The sequence below is a fragment of the Pseudopodoces humilis genome, chromosome 3 (assembly GCF_049639895.1).
Source record: "Pseudopodoces humilis isolate 2021_Gansu_Grassland_sample_001 chromosome 3, ASM4963989v1, whole genome shotgun sequence".
Lineage (NCBI taxonomy): Eukaryota > Metazoa > Chordata > Aves > Passeriformes > Paridae > Pseudopodoces > Pseudopodoces humilis.
This window is the reverse complement of record NC_142202.1, coordinates 801,753-823,054: the sequence shown is the minus strand read 5'-3', so window position 1 is coordinate 823,054 and position 21,302 is coordinate 801,753. Positions and strand designations below refer to the sequence as shown.

The following is a 21,302-nucleotide window of genomic DNA, read 5'->3' as shown; positions in this document are numbered from 1 at the left end:
TGCCGCTGCTGCTGCCGCTCCCGGCCGCGCCGGCCGCCCAGGTGAGCGGGGGCCGGCACCCGGAGGGGCTGGGGGGGGACACGGGGCTCCTCTCCGCTTCTCTCTCGCTGCCCGTGCGCCCCCGCAGCGCTGCCCCGGCAGACAGGTGGGCAAAGCCGCGCTTAAACTGCGCCCGAGCCGCGCTTAAAGCGCGAGCGGCCGCTTTCGGGATCTTTTCTCCCTTCTCAGCCCACACCTGAAGCTGCCCCCGAGCGCACCGGGGGCAGAGAACCCCCGTTTGGGGCTTTCTTTTTGGCGGGGGCAGGATTTTCCAACTTTGCGATGGCTCAGCATCCCGCCGGAGCTCGCGCTGGCTCCCGGAGTTAAACCCAGCCCTAACAAAGAGCTGTTTATTAAAGCCAGCGACGCGCCAGCATCTATTTGCTTTTGCCTCCCTTCCTCTGAGCTCGGGGTATCACAGAGCTGTCAGCACACCCCCGGCAGCCCGGGAGCCCCGAAACCGCTCCCGGGGAAGCAGAGGACACCGAGTGCTTGGGCTCCCCGTTTTGTCCTCCCTCAACCCTCAGCAGCGCTTTGGAAACGGGAATCATTCCACAGCGCGGTTGTGGAAAGGGGGGAGGAAATCCCTTCCAGCAGGTGGGACACAGCCCACCAGCTCCGGTTCGCTTTCCCGGAATTCCGTAGCCCCCAGCGCAGTCCCTGCGCGCTCCCTCGTCACTGCGCTCCCCGGATTTCTGAGATCTGGGAATGGCTTTGCTCTTTTTCCTCGGTTTCGAGTCAATTCCACAGGAATCCCATAATAACGGTGCCCGTCTCCGGCATGAGTCAGTCCCGCGGGAGCGATCGCTTTGCAGGCAGGAGTCCCAGCAGCGTTCCTGGCCCCGGCAGAGCTCACAAGACAGCTGTTTTCCTCTTCTTTTGTCATGTGGAAACGGGACAGGGCTGGAGCTCCAGCAGGATGAAACATGAGTTATAGCATCTCTCCCACAAAGCGATCCCAGCCCTGCCTGGAGCGCGGGCCTAGGTGGAAAAAACTCCCGGATCTGGGTAAATGCGGAGGGAAAGACAAAGTCAGGGCGCTCAGGGAACACCGGACGCCGCGGAGCTCCCGCACCAGCCTCCTCCCGGGGCCGGCCGGGGGGCTCCTGGGGGAAGCGGCAGCACGGGGAGGTCCCCATGGCTGTCCCCATCCCTGTCCCCGCAGAGCTGCCTCAGCAGGCAGCAGCTCCTGGCTGCCATCCGGCAGATGCAGCAGCTGCTCAAGGGGCAGGAGACGCGCTTCTCCGAGGGGCTGCGAGCCGTCAGGAGCCGCCTCGGCACCATCCACGCCTCCCTGGCCAAGGAGCCGCCCGCCCGTGAGTCCTCGGCACAGCATTCCAGGGAAACAGCGGCTGAAGGGTGGCTTGGAAAGAAAGGGCCCCCTCCAAACTCATCCCCTTTCCGTGGGTCTCGCAGCCTCCTGTCCTGCCCTCCAAGCCCCTGCGGATGGGAAGAAGTTCGGCACCAAATATTTGGTGGATCACGAGGTTCACTTCGCCTGTGATCCAGGATTCCAGCTCCTGGGCTCCAGCACACGGACGTGCCAGGCCAACGGCAGCTGGACGGGGCAGGAGCCGCGCTGTGCAGGTACCGCTCATTCCCGGCCCTGGAATGGCCTTTGGAAAAGCCGATCGATTCCAACACTGGGCTGCTCACAGTGGGGAGGGATCGCGGCTGACCCCCAAAGTTCCAGGGATGCTGCAGCTCCCGTGGCTTTGGGATTTCTCAGTCTTAAGGAAAACTGGGAATTACAGCTGGAGCAGCTGAGGAGATGAGGGCGAGCGGGGTGGCGGCTGTGATGTGCCGCAGGGTACCGAGGCTATGCCGGTGTGCGCAGCATTCCCGAGGTTTGCTTCCCGAGAGGAGGTAACACGGCACACGGATCTCTGCTTTTCCCGCAGAGATCAGCGAGTGCTCGAGCAGCCCCTGCCAGAACGGCGGGACGTGCCTGGAGGGGCTCGGCCACTTCGAATGCCTCTGTCCCCCGCAGTGGGCCGGGACCAGCTGCCAGTACCGCGCTCAGACCGGTGGGTCACCCTTGCCGGGGGATAAATGGGATATTCCATCCCGCGGCCCATCCCGGCTCCCCATCCCGGCGTTTTCCCGCAGCTCCTCCCGGCTGGAGCGTGTCGGATGACCCGGCCTTCAGCCGGCAGCCCCGCTGCGCCCAGCTCGCCCAGAGCCAGCAGTGCAGCTGCGATCCCGGCTTCCAGATGAGCGGCACGGCTTCCAACGGCATCTGCCAGGGTGAGCCGGGATGCGGGAGGGATGCGGGGATGCCGGGAGTCCCGGAGGAGCCACCGGCCGGGCCCACAGCGGCTCAGCCCCGCAGCCCCGGGGCCCACAGCCCCGTGTCCGGCTGCTTCTGGAACATCCCCGGGGAGGGAGACCCGGCCGCCGCCCCAAACTCCTCCGGGAGGCTCCAAGCGCTTCAGCCCAGCGGTCCCATGGATCGCGAGCCGGGCCATGGGGGCCGAGCTGGGCCGGGCCCAGTGTCGCTCTCTGCGGGACACCGCCGGTCACAGCCCCCGGGCTCCCGTGCCCTGGGGTCCGGCAGCCCTGCCCCAAGCCGCCTCCCCGACTCCTCCAGCCCCAGCTCGCTCCCTGGCTCTTCCCGGGAGGCTGGAGCGAGATCCCGGTGGATCCCTGTCTCCGCAGACCTCGACGAGTGCGAGGTGTACCAGCAGGAAGGGGGACCCCGGCTGTGCGCCCACGCCTGCATCAACACTCCCGGCTCCTTCCGCTGCTCCTGCCCCGCCGGGTACGTCCTGCTGGGCGACGGCAAGAGCTGCGAAGGTGAGGGGGCTGGAATCCATTCGGTCCCAAGGGCTTTGTCATTTCCCCCCAGCTTTTTCTCCATTTCCAAGGCACAGGCTGGTGCAGAGGGGAGGGAGATGATGGAGCCACGCTTTGCGGGATGGCAGCGGATGGAGGATGTTTGGGTTGGCAGGAGCCCCGGCTGGATGCAGAGCTGGATGGGGAAATGAATCCCAGGGTTGTGCTGGGGAAGGGAAGGGAAAACTCCACCAGAGTGCTTCAAAAGAATCCCTAAAAATGAAAATAAAATGCTTTCCTTGAAGCATGGCTGCTCCTTCTCTTCCTTCTCCTTCTCTTTCTCCTTGCCCTTTCCCTCTCCCTCACCTCTCTGGATGATGGAGCAACACTTTGGGTCTGCACCTCCTTGAAGATGACCCTATTGTGGCTGTGGGGATGTTCCTGGAGCAAGGAATTCCTGGGAAGAACCGAAAGCGATGTTAAACCCCGCGAATTCCAGGATCAGCTCAGAGGCTGGCAGTCCCAAGGGAATTGGGGTGCAGGTGGAAGGCAGTGGCTGGGAATGGTGGGAGGCCACAACTGCTGAAAAGCCTCCTGAGAAATAGGGAAGTTTTTGTGCCCCGAAGTGTTGATTGCTGCAGTTCAGGGTAGAGAAAACCAGGATTTCCCCATTGCTCCCTGATTTTCCTGCGTTCTGTGACATCTCGCTAATGCTCCCAGCAAATCCTCTGCATTCCAGCTCCTGCCAGGTGTCCTTCGGGTGATCAGTAAATAAAAAGGGATGGGGTTTCCAAACAATCGAGCAGAAAGGTTGGGAAAGCAGCTGCCTTCCTGCTGGGAGAGGGCTGCTCTTAACCCGGCCCGGGACTGAGCCTGGGGAGAGGAGATGGAATTCCGGGATGCTCCCATATTTTTTTGCATCGTGTTTGACCTGTTTCAAGGCGGTTTTTTCTATTTTCTGACAGGAAGGTGAGCTGAGCTGGAGCTCAGTTCCAGGCTCTGACCCCTCTTCCCGCCCCTCTTTTCCAGATATTGATGAGTGTTCCCTATCCCAGGATAACTGCACGAGCGGGAGCAGCTGCATCAACACGGGCGGGGGATTCCAGTGCGTCACCCCCGAGTGTCCCCCGGCCGCCGGCAACATCTCCTACGTCAAAACCTCCCCCTTGTAAGTGCGGGGCACCAAATCCACGCCGCGCCATCCCCGCGGATCCATCCCCCCACCCCCCAAAAAAACCCTCCGTGGCTTTTCCTTCCGCAGCCGCTGCGAGCGCAACCCGTGCCCCATGGAGAGCCGCTCGTGCCACCAGGCCCCCAAAACCATCTCCTTCCACTACCTGCCGCTCCCCTCCAGGGCGCGGGCCCCGGTGCCGCTGTTCCGCATGGCTCCGGGCCGGCCGGGCCCGGACAGCCTGCGCTTCGGCATCGCGGGCGGCAGCGGCCGCGGGCACTTCGCGGTGCGGCGCTCGGAGCGGCACGCCGGGGAGCTGCTGCTGCTGCACAGCCTGCGCGGGCCCCGCACCTTGCACGTGGATGTGGACATGGCCGAGTACCTGGATCGGGCCTTCCAGGCCAAGCACCTGTCCAAAATCACCCTCTTCGTCTCGGCCTATGAGTTTTAAGTGAGGGGGATTGTTCCTTGATCCCTGCTCGGCTGCCCGTGGCTCCTGGGGGAGGTCCAGGCTGGAGCCGGCCGGCGGCCGCTCTGTCCCGAAGGTCTCCATCCCGGGGGGGATTTACGCCTGCCTGGGTAGATTCACACCACCAAATGAGGTGGAAAAGTCCCATCCTCATCCCGGCTACAACAGCAGATGGAAACCACGGCCCTGATTTCCTTTGAATTCCCATTTTTTCCTTTAGGAAGCGGCGAAGCCGAGTGTGTGGGGGGAGAGAGGCTCACGGCCTTTCCTGCTCTCCTCCCTTGTTGCACCCAGACCTGATCCCTAAAAACACACTTCTGCTTCCCTCTGGATGCTGAGAATCCCCCTGGCAGCCTGAGAATCCTGGAATCCCTGTAGGGATTGAGGTCTGGCACCCCTGGGATCCATCAGGGCTGGAAAACTCCGTGGACATCCACCTGGGTGCCCTCTCCGGCAAGCGGGGCAAAGGAGCAATTCCAGGGCTATCCCTGCTCCTCCAACCTCCCAAACGGGGATCCCCCATGGGTCCCCCTCCCAGCAGAGCTTCAGCTGCACGTGGAGGTGGGAATATTCCCTGCTCCATCAGCCAGAGCCTCCATCCCGGCGTAGGAATGCTGGGGAGAGCTGGGATTCGGCTTCTCCCGGGGGATTCACCCTCCTGCTTGTGCATGTTCTGCATGTTCCCTCATCCCGCTGGATTTAGCACAATTAAAGGATGATGTAAAGGATGGCACTGGAGTGAGGCACCTGATGGATGTGTGGGATGGGGGGAATGCTCACCCCGAGCAGTCCAAGGGGAATTGGGATCCGGGAGGGCAAGAACCTGTTATCCGTGGGTTTATTTTCCTGCTTTATTGTGTTTGGGAGGGGCTGGCTAATAGCAGGGAGCTCATTCCCACCGGAGCATCCTTTCCCCTGGGAATCTTCATCCCTGAGTGTCCTTTCCCCTGGGAATCCTCACTCCCTCGCGTCCTGCCCAGCTGCACCCACCAAAACCATTCCCACTCCTTGTCCCGGGGAAGGAGGCTCCCCCAGACGGATCAGTCTCCTCTAGGGGATCTGGATTTTTGGGGGGTACGGGAGCTCGGGAAGAACAAGAAGGGACATTCAGGGCTGCTGTCGGCAGATGGAGGATGTTTGGATTGGCAGGAGATCCGGCTGGACGCGGAGCTGGGCAGGGAAATGCATCCCAGGGTTGTGCTGGGGGAGGGAAGGGAAAACTCTGGAGTTCTTCAAAAAAACATCCCTAAAAATTAGGAGAAAATGCTTTTCTAGAAGCACGGCTGCTCCTCTCCTTCTCCTCTCCCATTCCCTGCCACTTCCCAGCCTGGCTGGACGTGCTCCTCCAACAGGCCACGGGCCTATTTTGGGATGATAACAAAATGTGGGAGCCGAAAAGCAGGAATCTGGGAGAGGACAAGCTCCTGACCGGGCAGAATCGTTTCCATCTGCCGCTTTCTCTGGATAACACAGCTGGAGACGGGCGCCTGGACCGCGCTCCGGAGGCTTTTCCTTGCGGCACGATCCCAAACTGACAACATTTTCCTAATTTCCGAGGCCAGGGTGAGCTGGTTTCTCCCTTCCAGCCCTGGAAAAGTTTAAGTTCGGCTCTTTGCCTTTCTCAACCTCTGGCTGCCGTTCCAGTTGACTAAAGGAGATTTGTTTCCCGTCCCAGAGCGGCTGCTCCGGAATCTTTCAGACTTCCCGAGGCTGGAATTTGCAGAGAGAGGCTCTTCCAATCTTGGAATACCTTCACTGGGGATGATAATATTTAGGAGCTGAAAAAAAAAAAAAAAATTAAAAAAAATAAAAATAAAAACAACAGGAACGCTTCTGCTTCCCTTTGGTGGGCACGGCTGGCCCCAGATGCGCTGTCCCAAAAATCACCATTTCTCACCCCAGAATATTTAACCAAAACTTTAGGATTCTCCCTTCTAGTCCACGTTTAGAATCCCTTTTTTTCCTTGCCTGTGGCCTGGGGAGATGATGCTGAGCCCTGTGAGCCTCAGCTCCAGGGCTCCACCTGTGCTGATGGCGCTAATTAGTCCTAAGTAGCCCTAATGATGCTTCCCCAGCCAGCAGCGGCCCGTCCCTGGAGGAATGCTGTTTTCCAGCCTTTTCCTTGGGTTTACCGATTTCTCCGAGGGTCTGGATCCTGTTTCTACACTCAGGTGTGTTGGGAGAAGATTCTTCCCTTAAGGATCTGAGGCTCTTCCCACCGGGAATCCCATGGGAATGCATGCGAATGGTCCGCCTCGTTTTTATAAACTTTATTCGACTGCTAGCACTGGAAAAAGCCGAGCTTTTTTTCAGTGTCCTGAAAAGCTCTGAGAGGCAGGGAAAGGAAAAAAATGGAACTTTTCCCGGGAACGTTTAATGCAGCGTCATTGGGGTGACTCTTGACGGACGCGTCTTCCCTTCGCCCACCACATTTTTATTAAATGACTGGCTTGGAACCACTTTATCCCGCCTTTTGTCACGCCCTGACCCCGACGGCGACTCCAGGGACAGCTTTTGTCCCGCCTTGGGGCCACGCGCTCTTGGTTTAATTACGAGCGTCACTAATTAATGACCGCGCGGACCGCTTCCCCTCACGCGCACCCGCCGCCAGGGGGCGCTGCCCACGGCGCGTGAGGGGCGGGGGGGGGAGGGGGGCGGCCGTGACGCAGCGGCGGGAGGGGAGGCCAGTTCCCGCTCCTGGTGCCCGTCCCGGTTCTCTCCCGGCGGAAGCCGCCGCCCTTTTCCCCTTTTCCCCTCCCTTTTCCCCCTTTCCCCTCCCTTTTCCCCCTTTCCCTCCCTTTTCCCCCCTTTTCCCCCACCATTCCCGGGGGGACGCCGCCGTCACGTGACGGGCGTGCGCACGTGACGCCGCGCGCCGCGAGGCCCCGCCCCCTTCGCGCGCGCACGGCGGCGGCGGCGGCCGAGGGGAAGCGGGGGAGGGCGGGGCCCGCGCGTGACGTAACGGGAAAGATTGACGGGCGTGACGGGCAGCCAATGAGTGCGCGATACGCCGCGGCCGCGGCCAATGGCGGAGCGCGGGGGGCGGGCCCAAGGCCGCGGCGGAGGAGGAGGAGGAGGAGGAGGAGGGGGCGCGCGGCGGGCGGCGGCGGCGTGAGGGGACGCAGCGACATCGCGGCCCCGGCGGGCGCGGAAGACGCTGTGGCGGCGGCGGCGCCGTGTGCGGGCCGCGGGCGCTGAGCGAGCGTGTGCGGGCACAGCGCCGGGGGCCGCTGCCGCCGCTGCTGCCGCCGCCGTTCTCCTCCTCCTCCCTTCTCAGCCGCCGCCGCCATTTTGTGCGAGTGCCTCGCGCGGGCGCCATGTTTGTAAGGAAGAATTAGGGCCGCCATCTCCGGCCAGCAGCACCTCCCTCCCCCCGTGTGTGTGTCCTCCCGCTCTCCTGTGCCCCGGGGCTGCCGCTCGAGCCGCCGCCGCCGCCGCCGCCTCCCCGCAGCGCCCGCGCGGGGCGGCCGGGCCCGGGCGCTGAGAGCCCCGTAGTGTCTCACCAAATAACCGTGAGTGCAAACCTTCATCATCTCTCCTCACTGAGGGGCCCGGCCCTCCTCCTCCTCCTCACCGAGCCGCCCCCAGCGCGGCCGTGCGCGCCGCCGCCGCCGCCGCCTCCTCCCGCCGCTCCGCACCGCGGGCAGCGGCGGGGCCCTGCCTTCCTCCACCTCCCTCCTCCTCCTCCTCCTCACCACACCACAGCCAGGCACAATGGCCTTTGAAAGCTTGTTCTCCAAACCCCCAAACCCAGTTCTTGACCCAAACATGCCCGACTCTGACAGGCAACATGCAGGGGACGAAAGGTCGAGTAACATTCTTCTCTCTCTCCGCTTCTCATAATGGTGGTACTTAGTGGGGTGATGCTGGTAATGATGATGCTGATGCTGATGATGATGATGCTCTGTTAATGTGCCTGAGGGGGTTAACGATGTTTTTGGGGGGCAGGTCACCTTCAGGCTGGAGCGGGGTGGTGGTGGTGGGGAATGCAAGGAGGGGAGGGGGGTGTCACTGCATTAAAAGTGCATTTTTTTTTAGCAAGGTTTTAATTTTTTCCTTTTGGAATGCATGCGTTTTTACATCTTCATTGATTTATTCTGGCTGGGAAGGGGGGCTGTTTGCCATTCTTTCCATAAATTGCACTTTCCAGGGGGTGTCTGTTGAATGTCACCATTGTTCTCTGTCTCAGGCAGGAAAGGGTGCTCCGAGTTGGGCGGGTTTTTTATTTTTGGCTGTTTTTGTTGATACCACAATCTCTCACTAGAGCCATATTTAACGTCATTTTCTTGCCAGATTCCACCTTACACATTTAACTGGATCTTTTTTATGCAGATTAAGGGCTGACTGACGTTATCTTTGCCACCTCTCAATCCCCATGCGCAGAAACCCAGAGTCCTGTTCCTGGTGAAAGGACCTCTGTTGCTCCCTCCCTCCTTCCCTCCCTCCTTTTCTCTCCTGCAGCTGCTGGAAATTCAAATCCTTTCTCCAGGCAGCCCTGGCCTTCCTAACTAGTGCTAAAAATACTGTGCCAGGGTGGCAGTTACCAGTGCTTGAGCCTACGTCTACCCTGAGCATTCCTGACACAGCTGCAGGAGTTAAAAACGCCGGGGTTTTGGGATTCCCAGAGCTTGGCCTGCCCCCACACAGCTCCACAACCCTTTGTGGTACTTCAGAGGACTGGAAAACACTGGGAAAAGAAACCCCAAACAAACAGATAAAAAAAGAGAGAAGAAAAAAAAAAAAAAAGGCTTGGTGGGTAAAGGCAAAACTGTTTCCTTGCTGGGGAAAAGAGTCCCGAGGTCTGTGTTACAAATTGGGAAGTGGTCCCAAAATGCTCCTGGGGTTTAGTGCAAGGGTCAGGGCAGGGCCCAGAGCTGCTGGTGCTTGTTTGTCCTTTTCTGCTTGTCCTTGGGAAATGCTCCTGGGATTTAGTGCAAGGGTCAGGGCAGGGCCCAGAGCTGCTGGTGCTTGTTTGTCCTTTTCTGCTTGTCCTTGGGAAATGCTCCTGGGGTTTAGTGCAAGGGTCAGGGCAGAGCCCAGAGCTGCTGGTGCTTGTTTGTCCCTTCCTGCTTGTCCTCGGGAAGCGGTCCCTAAAATGGGCTTGGGGTTTAGTGCAGGTTCAAGGCAGAGCCCAGAGCTGCTGCTTCTCGTTTTCCCCTTCCTGCTTGTCCTTGGGCAAGGGTGGAAGTTGGGTCATGCTCTGTTTTCCAAGCCGATTGCACACCAGGAATCCGCTGGGATCTCTGGAGCTGGGGCAGAGCTGTGCCGTGGAGTTCTGCGGTTCCCACTGTTCCAGGGATTGGGAATAGCTGGAGTTCTCCAGTCCTTGAGGACGAGCCCGAGTGACTCCGGGTAGTGCTGGGAGCAGAGTTTTTCCAGCTTGGAGTTCTCATCCTCTCACCAGCTGTTCCCACCAGTACAACCAGTTGTGACACTGGTAATTGTAAAACAGAGCCAATAAGTGCCACCTAACAACCTAATTAGTTTTAATTTACAAGCCTTCCTTTATAATGTTTTAATTTATGAGGTGAAGAGCAACAACACACACAAGCTGGGAGATCGTAACTTGATTTTTTTCTAAAACTTCAGCTCTGTAAAGTAAGTTCATTCACTTCAAAAAAAGGCCCAACTCCCAAGTTTTTGTGTAACATCAGGTGTGCAAATGTAGGACCAGTAAAACCAGTTCACTGCAGGGAACACCCATACTGGGAACCTCACGACTCCAAATCAATTTGTGCAGCAGGAATTCTGTTAATAGTTTGATTTGAGCTGATCTGAGCTGATTATTAGTAAAAAATAATTTAAAAGACTCCCCTGTCTGGCCACACTTTGAATATTCCAAGTTGGAAGGTTGTTTTAATGCAGTTTTCTCAAGACAGGAATGTTTTTAATTCTTTAATTAGTTTTAAGTAATTCCTGTTGTTGACTTTATTTTGGTGATGAAGGGTCTGAGCCTTCCAGCACAGGGGTCCTGGAAAGATTTTTCCTGCAAGGATTTTGTGAGGGTTTCTTGGTTCTGTGTGGGTAAATCCACGGCAGGGTAAGGAAAAAGTTGGAGGCAAGTTTATTTACACACAGATTTCCCAGAAAACAGCTTGGAATTAATTTACTTTCACTTTTAACTGCTCCCAGCCACCCTCTGCTTTTATTTGATTTTTCCCAGTGAGAATTCCCTGTTATTTGGAGTTATTTTCTTTCTTAATTCCTAATTTCTTAAGCAGCACCTTAGTATCAAAATTGGGGGAATTTTAGCCCTCAGGGAATTTTAACCTAAAGTAAAATTATTTTTGAATGAAATGATGGGGAATGAAAATTTAAAAGGCTTCAATGATGTCTGAGGGTAAAAATTCCCCGAATATTTCAGAAAATGCATCCTGGGTTTGGATCTTGGACTTAAGGAGCTTCTGGAGTAAATCTTCTTTGGGTGTAAGGAATTCTATTTTTAAGGATGACCTGAAAGAAGGTCAAGGAAGGGGAGCTAAAATCCAGGTTGGAAGGTTAGGAACTAAATTAAAATACCAGAATTGGGGTTTTCTGATTCTCCCTTCCCAAATATTTGTGGAACTGCCCAGGGATTTCAGCAGGTTGCTTTTCCCTGGAAGTTCATTTGGCTTCTGTGCCTTTCTGATGCATTTGGGAGATGCTCTAGGAATCCTCTAAGACAGTGGGAATGTTTCCTGGGATTGTTTTCACATATCCATCGAGCTCCAAATATCTGGAGGTTGTGGGAGAGGGAGGGAACTCCTGAAAGGGAGGTTCTGCTGTCCCTTCCTGGTGCACAGCTCCAGTTTGGGATTTAAATGGGAATAAAAGCAGCTAAACCAGAAGAGAATTCCTGCCTTGGCATTTCCTGGAAAAATGACTTTTTTTCCAACAAATGGTATCTTTGACCATTATCTTTTCAATCCTTGTTTATCCAGTTGTTGTGTTTTTCCTCCTTTTTTTCTTCTTTTTCCTTTCCCTGCCCTCTTTTTCACATTCTTGAAGCTCAGTCCTTGGAAAATGCTTGGATGTTATGGAAAGAATTTAGGGATTAGAGGACTTTTGTAATCTTCCCTCTGCCATGCAATCCAAGGGATTGTATTACTGAGATTGGTTTACCTGGAAAGTTATTCCAGGCAATGCCTGGATGCATCCCAAAAAAGTGCAAATCCACGAGTGTAATTCCCAGAGGAACTGGGACTTGGGAACAACTTTGTTCCCAGGGAGCATTTTCAGTAGGTATTTTATGGAAGAGGATATTGTAATTGAATCCTTGAGGGAATGAGTTTAACCAATAGTGTCAAAACATAATTGGATTTTTGGGATACCTGCAGGTGTTTCAGGGATATTAATGTTCCAGTTTTATTTCATTAATGTAATTCCAAGAAATTCCAGGTCATACAGCAGTTGTGTCTTCTGCCTGGCATATCCATTTTATCCCAAAAATCACAGCTTGGGGTTGCTTGGGACTTGTTAACCGTTGTTTTTTTTCCAGTGACAGGTGAGCTGGATAATAATATGGAATTTTATTGTCTTCCTGGTTTCCCTCTTCCAGGGAGGATGGAGAGCTGGAAGATGGGGAAATAGATGATGCAGCCTATGAGGATGTGAAGGAACACGGCTCAAAAGGGGAGGATAAGCAGAAAAACGAGAAAGGCCACCGGAAATCCCGGAAAAAACGCAAAAAAGAGAAGGAAAAGAAAAAGTCCAAAAGGAGAAGACGGGACAAGCATAAGGTTAGGAAAAAACCCCCAACATTTTGGAAGTGCTGATTTGACTGAAGGCTGTCCAGGACAAGAATCCAAGGAACTGGCAACGGAATTAAAATGGTTTTACTACCATTGAGACTTAAACTGGTCTTAAATGTTCAAAGTTAAAGCCCAGGTCTTGGAGGCTGGGATTTGAGAGTTTTTAGTATAAGATGCACAATGTAAATGTATCACTTTTGTGCTCATTGTATTTATGGAAAGAAGATGATTCCCTCCAAATTCCCAGCTTTTTTGTTGTGTTTTCCAGCATAACTCCCCTTCCAGCGATGACAGTTCTGACTACAGCCACGACTCCGACATGGAGCGCACAGAAAGGCCCCACAAAAAAAGCAGCAGCTCTTCCTACAGGGATTATGATTCCTCCTTCAGTCAGGTAGGAAGTTTGAAACTCATTCCTCACATCTTTATTGAGGTGACATTCCAAAAACACAAATATAAACACCGTGGGTTTGGAAGTTTGGCTCCATCCCGGTGCCCGTTCTCCCGGATTTCCGGAAGCACATCCAGCTCTCGTCTCCCTGAGGAGATTCCCAGGTGTAAAGCAGGATCTGTGGTAGAAAATAAGCCTGATACCAATTTTTCCTCCATCAGGCAACAGGAATTAAGGAAGCTTTATTATTGAGGAATCTTTTTATTGCCTGCGCTGGATTTAGGCTGGACTCAAAGGAAAGAACTCTTGAAAAGCCACTTTTCAATATCTAAAGTGGATTCTACTCCGTTTTCTTGGCTTTTCTCAGCTGGTGAATTAAAATTATTAATTTTTCCTGAATAACTGATTTTCCCTGTGTTATTGATCCTTTTTCTGGACAAATCTGGTAATGATAAAACAGCCCCAGAAATGGATTTTTAGAGCAGTTTGGAGGGGTGGGGTTTGGAAATACGGAATTGCTTCCTAATGCAGTCCCTTTCCTTACAGCATGGACACGTGTCAGGGAATTACATGAGTTCCCAGAAGATGCAGCATAAAAAAAATGTCAAAAGTAAGGAATATGACAACTACAGTCATTACAGTGATGAAAACTTTGGCAATTACAACGAGGAGGAAAAGGATGAGGATTTTGCTGACCAGCTCAAACAATACAGACAAGCTAAAGAGACTTCCAGTGGGGATTTGGGACCTCCATTCCCAAAGGAACCAGTGAAGAAGCAGGGCATGAAAGGGATCCAGAAAGGTAAGGGAAGTTTTGGTGGCATTTTGGGATGGAGACCTGGATGAGGGAAGCTGCCAGGGATGGTTTTCCTGGGGATATTCTGGCAGATCAGAAATTAAGGGAGGGGTTTAATTTACTCCATTTATCTCTCCTGGATGCCATGGGAGAACCATTTTCCCTTCATTTCTGTGATCCTTTTAAGAGCTTATCCCCGTTTTCCAGGCATTTCCCAACGAGGGAACAACTACAACATTGGAAGAGGGCGTGGAATGCAGAAGAAACTGAAGCGCAAAGATCGCGGGAGGGGCAGAGGCGGCAATAAAGGATCCGATGGCTTCCATGAGGTACCTGCAATTCCAGCCCTTATTCCCAGGATCTGCATCAGCAGTGCTCCAAAAGGGAACCGATAAAATGCGGATTTCCTTCTTTTCCAGGATGGCAAACCAGTGAAGAAATGGGTTAATATGAGCCAGGAGTTCATCAACCAGCACACGGTGGAGCACAAGGGCAAGCAGATCTGTAAATATTTCCTCGAAGGGAGGTGCATCAAGGTAAATTTAATTCTTTTTTTAAAATAAATTCTTAGCAAACTTGGGTGTTGAAACTCAATATTTTGATTTCTGACGTGCTGAGGATTTCTAGATGGAGTTATTTGTGGGAAAACATCCCCTTCAGTTACACATCTTGAATTAAATTATAATAAAAATTTGTATCTTATATTATATCTTAAAACTTACCCTGAGAATGATAATGTGTTAATGGCATCATATCTCACAAGTCTGGAATCTCTAAATAGGCAACAATTCCTGAATATATTAAATTATTTCCTGCTGATATGGGAATTTTGAAAGAATCACTTTGTGGTGCTAAACTTGAAAAAGTGGGATTGTTAGAAAACACAACCACTAAATGACTTTTATTTGGTTCCTTGGCTGGAATTTTCTGTTTCCTACCCAAATGGTAGAAATAAAAGTGGAAATGATGGGAAATGTTTCTTGCTGCCTTTGGGGTCAGATGACTGTTTGCTGCCACCTTCAGTTTTAGAAGGGACTGAAAGAGCACTTGGTGTCTTTTTCAGGAAAAGAAATCCTACAAAAAATACCCAAACCCCCATCCAGCAAAATAATCCTAAAGAATAACAGAATCTATGGAAGTCATTCAGTAAAATATTATTTCAGTGCCTTTTTAATGCAAATTCCCAGGTCGAGACAGAAAACAGGGATTGTTTTCTGTCACCGTTCCATCTATTCCTGTGAATTCCGATCCAGGAATTTTCCCTATGTCCAGAACCACCCCCATTTACAGTTTTTATTGCTTGTAATGGAATTTAATGCTGGTAAAAAGGAAAGAATTCAATTCTGCAGAGGAGGATGTTCTTTTTACTATGGAATTAAATTACTCAGCATTTCAGATGGATAATGATTTTCCCTGGTTTTTCTTTTCAATTTATTTATAGGGAGAACAGTGTAAATTTGATCATGATGCAGAGATTGAAAAGAAGAAAGAAATCTGTAAGTTTTACATCCAGGGTTACTGCACCAAAGGAGAGAACTGCATTTATTTGCACAATATCCTTTAAAAGTACTTCTAAATTCACCTGAAATGTTAATTTCTATTATTTTATTTCTATTTATTTTGATAGAAACGATTTCTAAACAATTTTTTTTTTTTAAGAGACTCTGCCACCTACTGTGTAGATTAATTGCAGGATTCTTTTACTCAAATACTTCAGAGGAAAAAATAAATATAAAATTACTGATTTGTAACATTGTTATCTTGAAATGTTTCAAAACACTATCGTGTTTGAAACATGATTGTTTCAAAAACAAAATCCCTGGAATTTTGGATACATTTATCCACACTTTTAAACCCCTGATCTGTTCCTCTTTGTCATTGTTATTTTGGCATTTTCCTCTGGAACTGAGACCTTTCCCTTTTTAATCACAATTGGAAAATTAAATCCGAAGGCCACAAAAATGTAATTTTTAGGAGAATTTTAAATGGAAGTAAGAGGTAAGTTGGTTATTAGCTTTCGGAATTCCTCCCATAAAAATGAATTCCTGATGAAGAATTGAGGGGTAGCCACCAGCTGGATTTTGGATTTTTGGATTTGATTGATTTTTGTATTTTTTTTTTTTTTTTGCATTTTGGTATTTTTGATTTTTGGATTTCCCAAACTGTTAGGAATCCTTAACTCCTTCCTCACATGAATTCCCCTGCAAGTTCTACCACACAGGAGCAAAGTGTTATCAAGGAGATAAATGCAAATTCTCTCACGCGCCCCTGACTGCGGAAACCAAGGAGCTGTTGGATAAGGTGAGCGATCCGGATACCGGGAATATCGGGATTGCCGAGCGGGGAAGGGGTGAAGGAGCCTTCTCCATGTGCTCCAGGAAATCCTGAGCTGTGGTTTATTGGGATATTCCCTCTCCAAGGGGTGTGAATCCAGCACTAAAAACGTGAGGAATCTTGGAATAACTCCTTCCACTCCTGTTTGAAGGACTCGTGGGAAATTGTTCCTTCCTGAAATAAAGAAGTATTTTCTTGGCTGGAATTTGGTGTCCTGGAAAACAGCTCCCAAAAATGGGTTTGGAATTCCTTTGGGTTGCATGTCATTGCCCAGCAGTATTGTAGCAGATGACAGGAAAGTTGTTTATTTAAATATGGAAATAATATCCCAGTGAAAGGCACAAGACTGAATCGAACTGGAATACTGGAAAATCGATGGAATGTTTGCCACGTGGCTTTCTTTCAGGTTCTGAATAATGAGGAGGAACCCCAGAATGAAGATGAGAAGGAGCTGGAGGAACTCCGGAAGCGGGGCATTGTTCCTCTCCCCAAACCCCCGCCGGGGGTCGGACTCCTGCCAACCCCCCCAGAGCAATATCCCTTCTCCGAGTCCGACATGGAAAATTACCAGGATCCCTCAGGAGATTATAAGAAAATCCCATCTCTTTTTGAAATCGTTGTGAAGCCCACGGTGGACTTGGCACACAAAATTGGGAAGAAGTAAGTGTTGGGATTCTCGGGAGAGCTCTCCTGGATATTTATCATTTAATCTTTAATCGTTGTTCCTGTCAGGATTCTGGGCTAAGTTAAGGATCAGACAGTTGATACCAGGATTATTTCATGTTTTCCATAGAAAAGAATTTAGGCCTGACCTCCCAGAAGTCTTGGTTTGGCATCTCCATCTGCAGGTGGAGCAGTTTGTTCCCTGCTCCAGTCTTTTTGTAGTTGGGTTTTTTGTGGGCAGAACTGATGGAGGTGAGCAAGTACTGGAAAAAAACATGGTCTTGGCCAAGGTGAGGAATGTGGAATGGGTGTAGTTGGAAAATAATGCTCCTTTGGGAATTTTATCCAATGTCGGGTCAAGTAAGAGCGGGAGGGGGCGAAGAGATCCAGCTGTTGGTGTTTGGAGGTCCAGAACCTGATTCCTTGATTTTCTTGTGCTTCCAGGCCGCCGACCTTCTACAACAGCGCGTCCCCGCCGCGGCCGCCGTTCCAGGGCAACGACCCACATTCCCAGCACATGTACAATCCAGGCTCCAGCCCAGGGCCGGGTCCTGGCATGTCCCAGGGACACAACGGGCCCCCGATGCACCCCGGTTCTCCCGGGCACCATCCCTGCGGGGGCCCCCAGGGGCCGGGAATGCCGCAGAGCCCCCCCATGCAGGGCGTTCCCCCGGGATACATGGGCCCGCAGAACCAGACTGGAATGCCCATGCAGGGCCAGCAGGGTGGGCCACCCCTCACCCCCCCGGGGATGGGGGGATCCTACAATTCCCCCGGAGTGCAGGGACACATGGTGAACATGCCAAGGGACAATCACTGTCCCCCGGGGCCGCAGTACCAGCAGATGCCCGGGGAGTACGAGCCCATGCAGAACCCGGCCGACTTCTACGACAACTATTATTCCCACCAAGCTGTGCACAACTTCCAGCCAGCCAATAATTCCGGAGGTAAGGACGTCTGCTGGATGAATTTTGGATAGAAATTTCCTGGAATGTCTTCAGCGTTCTGGCTTCTCAGCTGGTGCTGTTAAATCAAGTTACACTTTAGGTTGAAATGGGCTATTGGGAAGAAATCCTTCCCTGTGAGGGTGGGGAGGCCCTGGCAGAGTTTTTTCCAGGGAAGCTGTGGCTGCTCCATCCCTGGAAGTGTTCCAGGCTGGGTTGGATGTAGATTGGAACAGCCTGGGATGGGGGAAGGTGTCCCTGCCGTGGCTTGGAACCGGATGTCCTTTGAGCTCCTTTCTAACCCAATCCATTCCACGATTCCACGTTTATAGCCATCAACACTTCTGTAGCTTAACCGCTAACCGGGGTTTTGTCCCGCAGATGGAGCGTGGCACGGAGAGTTTACGGATCACCAGGCTCACCTCATGGCTCCGGAGTCGCATCCGGGCGGGAGCGAGTCAGACTGCATAGGTGGCCACATGGGCCACAACCAGGGCATCAACGTGCCCGACTTCCTGCCCGCCATGCAGAAGGCCCTGTACGTGAGGCTCAGCCAGAAGCACCAACGGGATGGAGACTCTGCCAGCAGCCAGGGACAGAGGGCCATGAGCAAAGATGAAGGTGAGCAGCATTTGGTTGGAATTCTCCTCGTACTTCCATGGCCACGGTCAACAAATCGGTTGATGTTGACTTGCGCCGTGTCACTGTTCACAGTTCTTGGGAACTAAGTCCAAGCAGCAGCTCAGTGTTTTCAGCTCGTTTTCCCAGCTTGTTCTAGGATCTTAGCGTAGGCTCAGTCCATCCTAGCTCCAGTGAATAATTTTAAAAGGTCCTTTGGTTGATGATTACTTTGGAAAAATCCCTTGCTGGAGCAGAGTGGCTGTTTGTCGCTGCCGGGACCGGAAATGCATCCTTGATCCTGTTTCTTCAGTGGCACCTCTTGATCTGTTTCCTCTAGAGCAGGATTTTTCCTTCTCAGATAGTCTTTAAAATAAAATATTGTCATTTCTTCCCTTCCTGAATCTCAGCCTGTCCTGCAAACTTTGGGATTTGGTTTAAGTCAGGCAGCAAATTCATAATTTACCTGGATTAAAGACCACCGCAAGGGCCCATTTTATTTTTCCTTCTTCCATCAAGACTCAGATTTTGGATACAGGTTTTTTACTAGTACTGACAAGGATTGTTTGAAAGCAGGTTATTTTCCCCAATTAATACTGGGGGATATGGAGAGACTCCCAAGCTGTGTCACATTCCGTCTCCACTACTTCCAGGGTTTGTTGTTACGGCACTTCTCCGGTTAAATGGATTTTGGTCATTCCAGGGTGTGATTTTTATGACGCAGGGAGAGATTTCATAGCAGATCTTTTCACTTTGACTTTACTGAGAAGTTTCCCGTTAGGGAGTGTTGGGTTCTCCCAGGATTATTTGCTGGAATAATCTAAATTTTGTGGCATTTCTTTGACTTTTAGATGACAATGTCAACTGGTATTCCAGTAGTGAGGAGGAAGAGGGGAGCAGTGTTAAATCAATCCTCAAAACCTTAAAGAAACAAAGCGAAAACTTTAGGAATCGGCAACAACATTCCACGGAGCAGCACATGCTTGGGATGCCTACGGATCCGAGGCTGGCCAAGGACAAAGGAGTGGGGCCTCAGGCTGCTGACCCGAGACTGCGGGGCTCCCCGAGGCCCAATCCCAGGAAGCCTTCGGAGTCGGCGTCCCTGGATCCCCGGCTGGCCCGCGATCCGCGGATGCACAAGGTCAGCGAGGGTGGCCATCCCGGCTCCTCCCTGGCCGGGGCCAAGCTGGATTTGCACCACGCCGGAGTGAAGGTCAAGCAGAAAGGGCTGGACGATGACGAGGAGGACTCGGAGAGGGAGCTGAGGGAACGAGCTTTCCTCATTCCCATGGAACCCCTGCCGGGCGTCACGTTACGGGATCCCCGCTCCCAGCTGCGGCAGTTCAGCCACATCAAGATGGACGTGACCCTGATGAAACCCAACTTTGCCAAGCACATCGTGTGGGCCCCCGAGGACCTGCTCCCGATCCCGCTGCCTAAACCCGACCCCGTCTCTTCCATCAATTTACCCCTCCCTCCGCTCATCGCCGACCAGAGACTGAACAAACTGCGGAATCTGAAGAATGATCCGCACCCCGGCGCCGTGCCGGCCGATCCCCGGCTCGCTGCCAAGGCCAAAAACAGCCTGGCGGGCCGGGGCGGCTACCTGGATCCATCCACAGATTCCCATGCCAGTAGCTCCAGCAAACTGGGGGATCCTCGCTTGCAAAAGAACGTCGATCCCAGGCTCCACAGACTGTCGAGCGCGGACGCTCACCACGGAGTCGGGAAGGATTCCCACCCTCCCAAGTTTGACCCCCGCCTCGCCAGAGCTGCTGCCAGCTCATCCCAGCCCTCGGAAGCCGCGACTCCGAAATCCGACCCCGACGCTCTGCCTCCGTACGCGCCCAAATTGTCGTCCAGCGGCGTCAGGCTGGGATCTCCCGGCTCCATCCTGAGCGGGATCAGCCTGTACGATCCCAGGGATCACAGCTCATCCTCGGACACGGCTCCGGCCGCTTCGGGAGAGAACGGAGAGAACCAGAAAAAAAGTATTTTGAAAAATTCCAGTAAAAACGAGGCGAGTCTCGTGGAAGACGTGTCCCAGCAGAAGGCCGCCTCCAACGCGGAAAAAGCCACGGAAGGATCAGCGGAAGGCGCTTCAGACAAGGCGAACAGCACCAATAAATCTCAGGCTAAACACTCCAGCGCCGCTCCTGCCGTCCACAATCTCCCGATCCAGGCTCTGTCGGGATTGATCCGGCCGCAGTACAGCGACCCCCGGCAGGTGAGGCAGCCCGGACAGGTAACGCAGGCCCCGGAGAGCGATCCCAACGGGGAGTCAGATGACAAATCCTTAAAAGATGTTTTCAAGACTTTCGATCCAACCGCTTCCCCGTTTTGTTAGCAGATGGCTTTGGAGTCTTTTTACCGTCGTGGGTATTGCAGTTCTCTGCTGTTTTGTACCTGGGTTACCTCTTTTGGCTTTATTTATTTTTAAATTATAATTCCCACCACTTTTCAGCTGCTAATCTCCGAACCACACGCAGTTCTCCAGTACGCTCGAGTGTTTGCAAGGCTGTGGTATTTTCTAGAGAATCCTTTTTCTTTCCAATTTCAGGGAGACTAATAATTGACCTGTAGAAAGGAAAACCAATTCCCCCCCCGGATCGTGTTAGAGCTGAGAAAAGCACTTTCATTGTAAATAAGTCATGGAAAATTCCCAGAGCTGTATATGTGTGAGCTGCCTCTTTCCCAAGCACCACTTAGATCCGATTGCCACATTTGTATAGATCCAAGCAATATTATGTACATGAATTCCCGGGAGAGATGCCGTTCCAGGACTGCCAAACCCCCGAACTGATGGAAAACCCCACGGAAATGAATCCAGAGGAAAGCGTCGCTCCTCCTTTTCCAATGAGTCGATGTAAGACACGGACAGTTTTTATTCCTGCAGTCGATATTAGTGTAAAAGAGACTATATCACATATTGAGGATGAAAAATGTCATATCTTTTGAAAGTATTTTATTCTATGCTGTACATAGAAGAAATTGTGAAGTACATAACTAGCAAAAGTAACTGTTCAAAGTGGAGAAAACTACATTGTCTAATACGAAAAGGAAAAACAAAAAAACAAAAAAAAAAGATTTTTATTTAATTTTTTTCCACGCCTACACGATTGGGATTTAGTGCTCCGAGTTCCATTGTGGTGTTCATGTATTTCAACGTATTTTTGTATTCAGCTGCTTAATTTGTATTGCTTTTTTTGTATGGCTGTAACTGCAGTACTTGTATTCATGGTGTCTCGACGACATTTTTAACAAAACAATTAAAAAGGGTACAGTTAATTCCTGGTGACGACTCCGTGTGCGTGCCGGTGGGGGACTAGAGCCGGGCTTTTCGGGATGGTTTGTGGGGTTTTAACGTAACCT

At 52.1% G+C, this 21,302-nt stretch overlaps 2 protein-coding genes across 3 annotated transcripts; both read left to right on the top strand.

Annotated features, from left to right (window-relative positions):
- FBLN7 (fibulin 7) lies at positions 1-5,184 on the top strand. 2 transcript variants are annotated; one of them, XM_014254616.2, is made up of 9 exons: positions 1-41; positions 941-1,047; positions 1,205-1,355; positions 1,456-1,626; positions 1,941-2,066; positions 2,149-2,286; positions 2,698-2,835; positions 3,844-3,982; positions 4,076-5,184. In XM_014254616.2, exons 3-9 carry the CDS (start codon positions 1,247-1,249, stop codon positions 4,434-4,436), a joined length of 1,182 nt encoding a protein of 393 aa, XP_014110091.1. In that variant the 5' UTR covers positions 1-41; positions 941-1,047; positions 1,205-1,246; the 3' UTR covers positions 4,437-5,184. The 2 variants fall into 2 exon arrangements, with proteins under 2 accessions (XP_014110091.1, XP_087908732.1); XM_088052606.1 differs by lacking the exons at positions 1-41; positions 941-1,047 and having other exon boundaries at positions 1,052-1,355.
- A 2,844-nt stretch (positions 5,185-8,028) lies between these two features.
- Positions 8,029-21,172, top strand: ZC3H6 (zinc finger CCCH-type containing 6). The gene is made up of 12 exons (XM_088052605.1): positions 8,029-8,260; positions 11,992-12,172; positions 12,453-12,578; positions 13,122-13,377; positions 13,579-13,700; positions 13,791-13,907; positions 14,813-14,926; positions 15,565-15,672; positions 16,112-16,365; positions 16,813-17,315; positions 17,694-17,933; positions 18,782-21,172. Exons 1-12 carry the CDS (start codon positions 8,169-8,171, stop codon positions 20,275-20,277), a joined length of 3,609 nt encoding a protein of 1,202 aa, XP_087908731.1. The 5' UTR covers positions 8,029-8,168; the 3' UTR covers positions 20,278-21,172.
- The last annotated feature ends 130 nt before the right edge of the window (positions 21,173-21,302 follow it).

Coding starts and splice junctions, on each gene's coding strand:
- FBLN7 (XM_088052606.1), top strand. CDS start 1,052: ATGCGGAGGGAAAGACAAAGTCAGGGCGCTCAGGGAACACCGGACGCC. Junction 1,627..1,940: donor GCAGGAGCCGCGCTGTGCAG/GTACCGCTCATT, acceptor CTTTTCCCGCAG/AGATCAGCGAGTGCTCGAGC. Junction 2,287..2,697: donor TTCCAACGGCATCTGCCAGG/GTGAGCCGGGAT, acceptor CTGTCTCCGCAG/ACCTCGACGAGTGCGAGGTG.
- ZC3H6 (XM_088052605.1), top strand. CDS start 8,169: ATGGCCTTTGAAAGCTTGTTCTCCAAACCCCCAAACCCAGTTCTTGAC. Junction 8,261..11,991: donor CAACATGCAGGGGACGAAAG/GTCGAGTAACAT, acceptor TCCCTCTTCCAG/GGAGGATGGAGAGCTGGAAG. Junction 13,701..13,790: donor GATCCGATGGCTTCCATGAG/GTACCTGCAATT, acceptor CTTCTTTTCCAG/GATGGCAAACCAGTGAAGAA.